Raw genomic sequence first — 12,995 nt, forward strand, 5'->3', positions numbered from 1 at the left:
GTACAATTATGGCAAATATTTATGTACATGGAGCATGTGCAAGAACTTTGTCCACATCTACACACGTGTCTGCTTGCAAGTTCTTTGTCTTCAAGGTATTACAATAAGTTGCTGGAATCTATGAAGTCTAAGGGCCAGGAATCATCTAACAGAATGCATGCATTAATAGGAAGAGAACGTTACACATACTTTTAAATTCAGTCTGTGCACCATTGCCAGTGGAATTTGGAGGGGGAAGGGGAGGAAACAGCAGTGGCTTGTATGGCCTGTAAGTGGGGAAGTTGTCAGAAGAATCATGGGCTGTTTTGTGCTAGAACTCTCCCACATTTACTTGGGATGGATGCAAAGGACTAGTCTTACTGGCTCAGTAGCCACAAGTTGAGCAGCAAGGCAAAGCAAGTTATTCACAACACATAGGCCTCCTTCTATTTCCTATATTCTTATTAAAGCATTAGATTCCAGCAATAGAGAAGCGATGTGGTGGCATCGGTCACTCAGCAAGTTCCAAGCTTAGAAAACATCTGCATACCTATGGGACTTGTGTCCAAGCATGGGACAGCTGCCCATTATCAGCATAACTCAGTTCAATTTCTATACATTCACTGGTCACTTTGCTAGATCCTGTTTTGTACTTCTGACGCAAATTTTCAAGTTCAAAACACAAAATATTTTTAAAATGCTAGAATTTTTCTATTAAGGAATTTTACAACTGGTTCTTAAATTGTTTTGTCCTACCTTGAAATGTCTGAAAGTAACTTGGCGATATTCATACCATTTTGCAAAGATTGAGATAGTTCTGAAAAACAGTAGGAGGCTCTTCTTTTCTTCAGTTCTACAAAAAACATAGTTGCATTTAAAAATAATCTAAATTGTTTCAATCCAAATCTCAACATAACACTATGCTAAAATTCATTGCCCACCCAAACAAGTTATTGCCAATGAAAATAAAAAAAACTGCAAATGCTGAAATTTGGAAATCAAAACAGAAAATGCTGGAAAAACTCAGCAGGTCAGACAGCAGCTGTGGAAAGAGAAACAGTGAACATTTCAGGTCTGGGAACCTTTCTCCGAACTGAAAAAGAAAGACAAGTTAGACTAGTGTATTGTGGAGGGTCATGGCTGTCACGTGACAGCACTGCCCATTACCAAGTCAAAAGACACACCACTGCCAATCAAGGTTTGGCTCTGTCCCACCCATCAGTGCACACCTGACCATTGGTCCCTTTAAGCACCTTTGTACTTGGCCTTGGGCCATTGGCCTTTATGATCGATTAGTCCTTGCCAGCACCGAGCCATTGGCCTTTGTAAATTACCTGGGCTGGGCCCCCAAGCCCTCCAGCACAAGTGCCACATGTGCTCAGCTCTCTCTTTTGCCTGCCCTGAGGGACCACTCTGCTTCACCCCAGGCTGAGGACCGTGGAACGGCGCTGGAGAAATCGTTAGTGAGGCATGCACTGTTAAAGGGGTTGGGAGCATTTTAGTTAGTGTCCCTGGTAGCATAGAACCATGCCTGCACTGAGTCAAGGTGTGGCAGGTATCGTATTGTTTTTCCTTGATTGTCTGTACCTAGTTTGGGGTGTGTGTGTGTGTGTGTGTATTTTACCCCTGTTGCAATTTTCCCATGCTCGCTATAAACTGTGCGCGTGTGTGTTATCCCTGATACCATTTTCCCACGTCTGTCTGCTGTAAATAAATCATTCCTCTCCAGACCGTGTTCAGAGGCCTTGCCTTCTGAGACCTCTAATCTGTTTCACAACAACTAGGTAGCAGAGAAGATTGGGGAGAGAAATGGGTGGAACAAAGGGAATTTCTCTGCAAGGGTGAAATAATATAACAAATAGCAGTTTAAAATCAGATCAAGTTCCTTTGTCTGTGTATTGTGTTGCTAATGTTGTATAACTTGTGTAATGTTATACATTAGCAGGCCAGATTATACAAATGAAAGGAAAAAAGAATACTCTTCCACAAATCACACAAAAATACAGATTAGATGTAGCTTGGGCCCATGCAAGTGCCAATAGCTACATCTTCTATCTGGTGAAAATGAGTGGCATTGAAGGAGAACATACTGCCAGGGGAAGAGGTGGAAACAGATACAGTAGCAACACTTGAGGCATTTGCATTGGAATGTGAACAGGCTAGGGTTGGAGGAATACAGACCACATGCAAGCATTTAGAGACATTAGTTTAAACTCGCACCATGGTCAGCACAGACGTGGTGGGCCAAAAGGCCTGTTCCTGTGCTCTTTGACATTGTGTTCTCACTCCCAACACTTCGCTGCGAGATGCCACCTGGACAGCTGTAATAAAGATACCATCCAATATTCAGAACCACAATGGATAGATCAGTAAGGGATCCCTGGGAATCTGTGACTTAAATGGGTAGTTTTCTAAAATCGCCTTCTCAAATGAGAATCCACCTCCATATCCAACCAGAGATGATGTTCAACTGAAGTAGCAGAGAGGCAACAAGGTCCGAAGTACAGTATATCAAACAAAAGATAACAACATGTATAATCTGTGGATTCTGTTGCAGTTTCTCTAGATAAGATTTACTAAAAGTTAATCAGACAACTGTTTACTTGGAACAGTGGCACAGCTGGGCAGCATAGTGGCCAGGTTAGTAGAGCTGCTGCGCAAGAGGCCCTGATTCAATCCTGACCTTGGGTGCTGTCCTTGTGAAGTTTGCAACTTCTCCACGTGACCTGTGGGTTTCCTCCCTCAGCACAATGACACGCCGGTTGGTAGGGTGGTAGCTGTAAACTGCTCAGTGTACACATGAGTGGTAGCATCAAGGGGAGAATGTGGGGAGATCTTTTTTAAAAAATGGGATTAATGTAGGATGAGTGTAAATGGGATGGTTGATGGTCAGCATGGACTCACTGGACCAAAGGGCCTTTCTCTATATTGCATGGCTCTTTGACTCTATTATTAATTTCAAATGATCAAAGCCTGGGGTAGGTGATATATTAACAGGGAAGGGGAAAATGCACTCCAAATATAATGACATACAAATAGAAATAGCATTATTTGGATGCAACATTTTACAGCCTACACATTAGTGTTAGGAAAATATTTTCTTAATTGCAAATTATTAAACTAAGCAATTTTTATACAGTATTTAAAAATAGAAAGTAAATATTTCACTGTTTAAAACTTCCAAAAGGACCGTCAAGCATCAAAATTTTGTTAATTTATGATCAAAAATATGTGAAACAAATTTTGAAGAAAAGTTAATCGAGTCTCAAGTGAGGAGTTGGTTGTAAAGAATAGGTAATTGTAATTGACTGAATACAATCCAGAGAACAAGAACAGAAAACAGGAGGAAATTTAAAAACAATGAAAGGAAACATTGCCAACTATATCTTGTGTAGTAAACTTAATTTGTAAATCAGGTAATATTTTGAAAATCATTTACAAGATGTTTGAACCAGAAATAAAACACTACTGAGTTTCAAGGACTAATAAAAACTTTAAAAGCAAATTATGCTGGCAAACAAAAAATTCCCATGCATGATTTAAATAATGAAAAAGTGTTATTGTCTTGTGGTTGGGTGGCAATTTGAATAGAAACAAACCTAATAATAAACTAATAAACCTAATACTAAACTAATAACACAGCAATATCCAGTTCAGTAAAGTGAAACTCATTTCACAAGGGTTCACAAGGCTAGTGTGGCCCAGTGGCATAGCTGGCAGAGCCGCTGTCTCAAAGCCCCATTAAGCCTGGGTTCAATCCCAACCTTGGGTGCTGTCTGTGTTGAGATTTCTCGTTCTCCTTCTGAGCACATAGATTTCCTCCCACTGTTCCAGTTTCCTCCCAAATCCCAAAAAAGTGCAAGATGATAGGCTAATTGTCCACTGGGAATTGCTCTGGTGTGTAAATGAGTGGTCTCCTCAGCTTCCTTCAGATCTATTCAGGTATAATCTGAAGGGAGTTGAGGAGAATGTGGAGAGAATTGAAAAGGGGATTAATGTAAGATTACTGAAAATGAATGGTTGATGGTCAATGCAGACTTGGTGAGATGAAGAGCCTGCTTCTGTGCTGTATCACTACCTCCCTCTCCCAGAAGTGATTCAGATAGTCAATCTGGCTCTCTATACTAAATATTGAGCACCACTGCTTCCGTATCCAATTCCCATCCTTAATTTTCATTTATCACAGCACTTTATTTGTATTTAGTTTGTTATTTTTAGTAAAATTTACTTGTTACAGACACTTATCTGCCTGCTACCCATGTCTTTGTAGGTGGGGGTAGAGATTACAAGTTTGGAAGGTGCTTTCAAAGAGGTCATAAAATTGCTGCACTGCTTTCTATTAATGGTAAACACTGCAGCCATAATGAAAGAATGTTTGAACTGAAGTTTAAAAGGTGCAAAGGGTGGCAATCACGAGGCTGCACTGTCCTGGATAGTGATGAGATTCTTGAAAGCTGGACGTGCATTCATCCAAACAAGTAGAAACTATTTTAACACCCTTCTGACCATGGATTAAGTGTGGAGAAGCTTTGGGGAGTCACATGCATCAAGATAGTGAGCCTCTAATTTAGAGCACAGAACAGTACAGCATAGTCAGGGCCCTTTGGCCCACAATGTTGTGCCAACCTATATAAACACCAACTCCATGATCAATTTAACCCTTCCCTCCTACACAGCCCATAACCCTCCATTTTTCTTATATCCACCTAAGAGTCTTTTAAATTTCCGTTGTATCAGTCTCGATCACCATCCCTGGCAGTGCATTCCAGGCACCCACCACTCTCTGTGCAAAAAAACTGCCTCCAACATCTCCCTAAACTTTCCTCCTCTGACTTTAAACTGATGTCCTCTGGTATTGGCCATTGCTGCCCCAGGAAAAAGGTGCTGGCTGTTCACTTTATATATGGCCCTCAATCTTATACACTTCTATCAAGTCACCTCTCATCCTGTATTGCTCCAAAGAGAAAATACCTAACTCACTCAACCTTTCCTCATAAGACACATTCCCTAATCTAGGCAGCACCCTGGTAAATCTCCTCTGCACCCTCTAAAGCTTCCACATCCTTCCTATAAGGCGACCAGAACTGAACACAATACTCTAAGTGTGGTCTGACCAGAGTTTTATAGAGCTGCAACACTACCTTGAAGCTCAAACTCAATCCCCTGACTAATGAAGGCCAGCACACCATACATCATCTTAACCACCCTATCAGCTTGCACGGCAACTTTGAGGGATCTATGGACTTGGACCCCAAGATTCCTCTGCTCCTCCACACTGCTAAGAATCCTGCCATTAACCTTGTACTCCACCTTTCAAGTTCGTTCTTCCAAAGTGTATCACTTCACACTTTTCGGAAAGAACTCCATCTGCCACTTCTCCGTCCAACTCTGGATCCTGTCTATATCCCATTGTAACCTACGACAACCTTCTACACTATCCACAACACCTCCAACCTTCACGTCATCTGCAAACTTACTAACCCATGCCTCCACTTCCTCATCCAAGTCATGTATAAAAATCATAAAGAGCAGGGAACCCAGAACAGATTCCTGCAGAACACCACTCATCACCATCTTCCAGACAGAATACACTCCATCAACTACCGCCTTCTGCCTTCAAGAGCAAGCCAATTCCAAATCCACGCAGCCAAGTCGCCATGGATCCCATGTCTCTTGACTTTCTGGATGAGCCTACCATGGGGAGCTTGTCAAATGCCTTAAAGTCCATATAAACCACATTCACTACTCTACCCTCATCAATTTGTTTTGTCATCTCCTCGAAAAACTCAATTATGCTGGTGAGGCACGACCTGCCCCTCACAAAGCCATGCTGACTATCCCTAATAAGACTATGCTTCTCCAAATGCTCATAAATCCTGTCCCTAGGAATTCTCTCCAATAGCTTACCCACCACTGACACAAGACTCACTGATCTGTAATTCCCAGGATAATCCCTATTACCTTTCTTGACCAAGGGAACAACAGTTGCAATCCTCTGGTACCACTCCTGTGGACAAGGAGGATGCAAAAATCATGGTCAACACCCCAGCAATCTCTTCCCTCATAGTAACCTGGGGTATATCCCGTCTGGCCCCGGGGACTTATCCTAATGTTTTTCAGAAGCTTCAACACTGCTTCTTTCTTAATCTCAACATGCTCCAGTACACTAACCTCTTTTATGCTGTCCTCACGTTCGTCAAAGTCCCTCTCCCTAGTGAGCAATGAAGCAAAGTATTAAGGACCTCCCCTACTTCCTCCGCCTCCGGGCACGTTTCCCCTTTATACCCGAGAGGTCCTACCCTCACTCTAGTCATCTTCTTGTTCTCATGTACCGTAGAACACCTTTTTTCTTAATTCTACTCACCAAGGCCTTCTTGTGCCCCCTTCTAGCTCTCCTAAGTCCCTCCTTAAGCTCCTTCCTAGCTACCTTGTAATTCTCAAAAGCCCTGCCTAATTTTTGCTTCCTAAACCTTAAGTATGCTTCCTTATTCCTCTCGACTAAATGTTTCACCTCACTTGTCAACTATGGTTCCTCTACTCTGCCATCCTTTCCATCTCAGTGGGACAAACCTATCCAGAACCCCATTCAAGTGTTCCCTAAACAGCCTCCACATTTCTGCAGTGCATTTCCCTGAGAACATCTGTTCCCAATTTACACTCCCAAGTTTCAGCCTAATAATTAGCCCACACCCAATTAAAAGCTTTCCCATTTTGTCTGTTCCTATCCTTGTCCATGGCTATGCTAAAGGTCAGGGAGCTGTGGTCATCATCTCTGAAATGCTCACCAAGAGGTCTGTCACCTGACCAGGTTCATTGCCTAGAACTAGATCCAGTATGGCCTCTCCTCTTGTTGGCCTGTCCACCTACTGTGTCAAGAATTCTTCCTGGACAACCCTAACAAATTCTGCCCCATCTAAACCTTTTGCACAAAGGAGGTGCCAATCAATATTAGGGACATTGAAGTCTCCCATGACAACAACCCTGGTACTTTTGCACCTTTCCAAAATCTGCCTACTTATCTGCTTCTCAGTGTCCTGGTGGCTATTGGGCGACCTATAGAATACTCCCAATAGTGATTGCTCCCTTCTGGTTTCTAACTTCCACCCACACTGACTCAGTAGACGATCCCTCCACGATGCCCTCCCTTTCTGCAGCTGTGAAACTACTGATTTCTTCCTGTGGTAATGTTCGGTTAAGTTTCTAGCCAATACTCAACTACAAGATGTCAATAACATTGGATCCATCATACTTAATGCCAATGCCGTTGAACAGCAAGAGTAGGTATTTTGATTATTCCTTGTTAGCCATTACCTGGCTGTTTGTGTGATACAAATGTTATTTGCCACCTCTCAGCCCAAACCTGAATGCTACACAAGACTGCAGCATACAGATAAGGAATACTTCATTTTCTGACCAGTTAAGAATGTTGAAATCCATGGAATTAGGGGAAATTATCTCAGTAATAATTTGCAAAGATCACAGCATGGATAATCTGCAGACTGAGAACCAGTTTGCAATAACATTCTCAAAGTGTGAGTTTTGGTTCCATTCCTTTTTTGTTACAAACTATTAGGGACAAGTTTCTGGAATACTATTATTTTATTGTATTTGCATGCAACCTGAAAGTTCCTAGTGCTTTGTCAAGTATTTTGAGGAGGACAGTTGTAGACCAGGGAAGAGGGGCTTCAATTATACAGAAATTTTGAAAAGTTTAGACCATTCCTCTTGGAACAGAGGAAGTAAAAAAAAAACAAATATTTTGAATACGATAATAGAGGAGATGGAGAAATTCTATTCCCTCTGACAAATGAATCAATAACCAGGGCCATAATGTAAAATTAATGAGAGAGAACCTCATAAGGAGATGAGAAGAATTTTTTTTACCCCTGAATCTGTGTTGCTGGGATCCGAAATACTCTATTGAAGAAATGGTGGAAGTTAATTGCATTAACAACTTTAAAAAGGAGTTAAGTACAAAAGAAAACCTCGCTCAAGGTTATGGAAAAAAAGTGTACAGTCATGGGGATATGAAAGGCAATACAAAAAATTCAAAATTTTCATTCTTTTTATGCCACTGAGATCAAAATGTTCAATTTTTCCTTGTCCTCCTCATAATACCACGAGTCTTATGCCTCTTCTGTAACAATTTGTCTTTTATCAATTAAAACATGCCCACGTCAGTCTGAGTGTCCAAAATGTGGAATCTAATAAAATCTCAACCAAATTCAACAACACTTGAGAATTATCACTCAATATTAAATTTGCAAACATTGCTCATAACAGAAAAATAAGGTGAAATAAAACTGCTCTGCACACAAAGAAACAAACTGTTATTGTTACTTGCAATTTCCCCTCATATCCTGACCAGAAGCATAAATATTTCAGAACATTTTCAAGGACGATCATCCCCGGCATTTTTTCTCCTGGCAATGTAACATGTGCAGCCCACTCCAGCTGTGCACTGCCAGCTGCAAAGTTAATATTACTCGTTAAAATAATGAATGCCTATATTGCAACTGTTGTAAGTTAAAAAAGCAATGACAAGAATTAACTGTGCCAAGTTAGTTAAATGTTAAGAAATGCAAAACTAGCAACATACGAGCCTTTTCTTCACAAATATACCAGAAGTGAAATGTAATATTCATGAAGATTACAGTACTTTGCTCGAAACATCAGATTGAGCAAGTGAAAGAAACAATTTTGTTATGGCCAGACAATTCTACTTAATTTTGTTTATCCACATTTACATTTTCCAGAAAACGCATCTACACAGATCTCGATAATCAAGAATGTCGTATAACAAATAATGTGCACTGGCACATTACCACTTTTTTGGCACTGTCCTTTATCAAATTTTAATGCACGCGTGCCTTTTATTTCCTAAACCAACAAAATTCCACTCACTGACCCTTCAGTTTTAATTTCCTTCCTCCTGAAGGTAGCACCTCTTGGAATTTCATTACAAAGTCACCAAGGCCAAAATCTTGGTTGAGAATCACTCTTACGGGAAGTGCAAATCTAAAGTAAGGCAACACATTGCGAAAGCAATTCTCCAGCTCACACTTGCCTCTTACTGTAGCTACATGAGTTTATCCAAATAGGAATTCAACAGACAGAAGATGCTTATGTCTTATCGCAATGCCAGGCTTCATGTGCAAACCTAGGCAGTACTAGAAAATCAATCAACAGTGAAGAAAGTCACATTCAACATTAATGCCATGCTCATGTCATGGCATCAAACTTGCTAAGAATTTCTAGTAGCCCTGTGAGGGTATACTACAATGCTGCAGCAGACTGTCATTGCCCGCCAGCTCCCTACTACAAGTTGTATCTGAGGACCAGGTCCTCGGCTTAACAGACTAGGGCAATGCACATTTTCATAGTTTAAAACAAAAATGTGTTGGCAAATCCTTCTTTACAGAGGTTGGGCTCAGGAAATCATCTGTCACAGCCCGTTGGAGCTAACGTTGCGGGCAGAGGAGGGCAACGAAACCCATTATTCATGGGTTTGGGATTGGGAGCAGGAAACAGATATTTGGCATTTAGTTTGAGGGAGAAGGGTGTTGAGTAAAAGAAGCATTTGGGGAAGGATTGGAAGCAGGAAGCCAGCTGTGTATTTGGTGACTGGAGCAAGGTATTGAGTGGTAGGCTGGCAACATGTTTGAGAATGAAAAATAATACAGTGAAAAATAATACAGTAAAAAAGAAAATCCATGCAGGAGAAGAGTGAGAGGGATTAGTGGCTGATGTGGCACATTGTGGGGTTTTGGCCTTTTTCACCCTGCAGGCCTCAGAGATTGGCAATATGCTCAACAAAGAGTATACCTGAGTAAAGTGATCCGAGTTCCCTTACATTGAACAGGGAATGATTTCATCATACAAGTTCTTCATAAAGAAACTGCACAGATGAGGTGTAGAGTTTAATTTTCCAAATGAAATGAAACAGTCCAGAAATAGTTGTTTCAGTTGAGGAAAAAAAAAGATTAATTTTCAATTACCCAGTGCTGAAGAAAAAACAACTGCATGCACTTGAATTTTCAGGCAATGTACATTTAGCTAAAGTATTTACCATATATCCAGAGACTATGACCACTGGATGCATGTATTTTTGCTCCCTTTTTCAGAGATAATGGAGCGATGACATTCTACTAACAGAGCACATAATATAACAATGTGCAGGAACTTCAATGTCCATCTTCGAGAATCATTCTTGTTCTCTCAGTTCACAAGCCCTGAGAAACATTGCTTCAGATTGGGCTTGGGGTACACAATAAGAGATCAAAATGAGGAAATAACCTCCATGACTTTGTTCTCATTATTTTACTTTTTGCAGACATAATAGAACTGTTATGAGTGAAACCACACAGTTCTTGTACAAATTATCTTTAGTGAGCAAATCATTCATCATTCTGTGTGAGACAACCACTGTGCTAAGTACGATAGATCAATAACAACTAGATAACTCAAAATTGGGCAAACATGAGGCTAGCCTATCCCTCACTCTCTTTCTCCAACAAGCCGTATTTTTTGTTAATCCAGCATTTGTACTTATTCTGAGTCAAGTTAATAGGATCTTGGTAACCAGGTGTAACTCAACAACCCTCTGACTGAATTTGGTCAGTCCGCTCGCAAATGTATACTATGGTTTGACTTTTCCACAACTACTGATTTGATTATCTCGGAGGCCCTAATGGGGCTGTTGCCCAGTCCTAAAATGTCTCAAGTACCCTATGATGATGTGCAAGATTAAATCCAGGTTAAGATCTGAGCCAGTTAGATGCCAATTTTAGATGAAGACAATTCAATGAGGAATGTACAAATGCATGTCAGGAAGTGGGCGAGGCATGTATGAAAAGCTGCCAATGTACAAGCAGAATGCTGTAAACAGAGCCAAGCATTTCCAAAATCTGATCAGACCAATACTCTGAATCCCTGACATGTTCATTATTGAATGGTGGAGCACAATTGGGTAGAGTTTGGGAGGAGGAAGCTCCATGAAAATTGCATCTTCAAAGATGACAAAGCTCACGCACTGATGATGAAGACTTTCACTGTTACTTGAATTAGGGTTTTGCCAACGACCAGTCAGCTGTCAACCGCATCATAGCCACCGTACAAACAGACAGAAGTTTCAAAGGATCGAAGGGGAATGGTTGTCGTCAACATGCTACTAAGAGTGGCAACTGGCACCCAGAGTAAAACTAAAGTCACTGGGATTGAGGAATAGGAGGAGGTTTTGGGATGGGGGAGAGCAAGTGGAGAAATTCTCCAAAGGCTGCAGCCACAAATAACATAGACCATAAAAAATAGAAACCGGAGTAATTCATTTGGTCCCTTGAGCCTACTTCACCATTCAATGAAGTCACAGCTGATTCAACTTTCCTTAAATCCACTTTTCTGTCCTATCCCAAAAATCCTTGATTTGCTCACCGATCAAAAGTTTATCTATCTCACCCTTTGAAACATATTCAGGGATTCAGCCTTAAACTTTCTGAAGCAAGGAATTCCAAAGACTCGGTACAAGAGGAAGGATGGGCAGGTGATAGAGAAGGGACGTGCTCAGACAGACAGTTTGAGATGCAAGGCGGATGAGCCTAAAGCGTGGATAAATACTTGGAGCTATGATGTGGTGGCCATTACAGAGACTTGGATGGCTCAGGGACAGGAATGGTCATTTCAAGTGCCAGGTTTTAAATGTTTCAGAAAGGACACGGAGGGAGGCAAAAGAGGTGGGGGAGTGGCACTGTTGATCAGAGATAGTGTCACGGCTACAGAAAAGGTGGACGTCATGGAAGGACTGTCTACAGAATCTCTGTGGGTAGAGGTTAGGAACAGGAAGGGGTCAATAACCTTACTGGGTGTTTTTTTTTATATAGGCCGCCCAATACTAACAGGGATATCAAGGAGCAGACAGGGAAGCAGACCCGAGGAAGGTGTGAGAATAACAGAGTTGTTGTGATGGGAAATTTTAATTTCCCAAACATCGATTGGCATCTCCAGACAGTGAGGGGTTTAGATGGGGTGGAGTTTGTTAAGTGTGTTCAGGAAGGATTCTTTACACAATATGTAAATAAGCCTACAAGAGGAGAGGCTGTGCTTGATTTGGTATTGGGAAATGAACCTGGTCAAGTGTCAGATCTCTCAGTGGGAGAGCATTTTGGAGATAGTGATCATAATTCTCTCTCCTTTACGATAACATTGGAGAGAGATAGGAACAGACAGACTAGAAAGGTGTTTACTTGGAGTAAAGGGAATTATGAGGCTCTCAGGCAGGAAATTGGAAGCTTAAATTGGGAACAAATGTTCTCAGGGAAAAGTACGGAAGAAATGTGGCAAATATTCAGGGGATATTTGTATGGAGTTCTGCATAGGCATGTTCCAATGAGACAGGGAAGTTACAATAGGATACAAGAACCATGGTAAACAGAGGCTATAATAAATCTAGTCAAAAGGAAAAGAAAAGCATACAAAAGGTTCAGAGAGCTAGGTAATGTTAGAGATTTGGAAGAGTAAGGCTAATAGGAAGAAACTTAAGAAGGAAATTAGGAGAGCCAGAAGGGGACATGAGAAGGCCTTGGCGGGCAGGATTAAAGAAAACCCCAAGGCATTCTACAAGTATGTGAAGAGTAAGAGGATAAGATGCGAAAGGATAGGACCTATCAAGTGCAACAGTGGGAAAGTGTGTATTGATCCATAAGAAATAGCAGAGGTACTTAATGAATACTTTACATCAGTATTCATTACGGAAAAAGATCTGGGTGATTGTAGTGAGGACTTGCAGCAGGCTGAAAAGCTTGAGCAAGTAGATATTAAGAAAGAGGAGCTGCTGGAACTTTTGGAAAGTATCAAGTTGGATAAATTGCCGGGACCGGATGAAATGTGCCCCAGGCTGCTGTGGGAGGTGAGGGAGGAGATTGCGGAGCCTCTGACGATGATCTTTGCATCATTAATGGAGACAGGAGAGGTTCCAGAGGATTGGAGGGTTGCAGATGTTGTTCCCTTATTCAAGAAAGGGA

At 41.3% G+C, this 12,995-nt stretch overlaps 1 protein-coding gene across 1 annotated transcript in view; it reads right to left on the reverse strand.

Moving 5' to 3' along the window:
* Positions 1–12,995, reverse strand: part of cenpp (centromere protein P) — a 115,911-nt gene that overhangs the window by 75,121 nt on the left and 27,795 nt on the right. Inside the window, exon 6 of the mRNA XM_052018907.1 lies at positions 736–832. Within this exon, the coding sequence (XP_051874867.1) occupies positions 736–832 (97 nt within the window). The remainder of the gene's footprint in view (positions 1–735; positions 833–12,995) is intronic.

Source organism: Pristis pectinata, chromosome 6 (genome assembly GCF_009764475.1).
Source record: "Pristis pectinata isolate sPriPec2 chromosome 6, sPriPec2.1.pri, whole genome shotgun sequence".
Lineage (NCBI taxonomy): Eukaryota > Metazoa > Chordata > Chondrichthyes > Rhinopristiformes > Pristidae > Pristis > Pristis pectinata.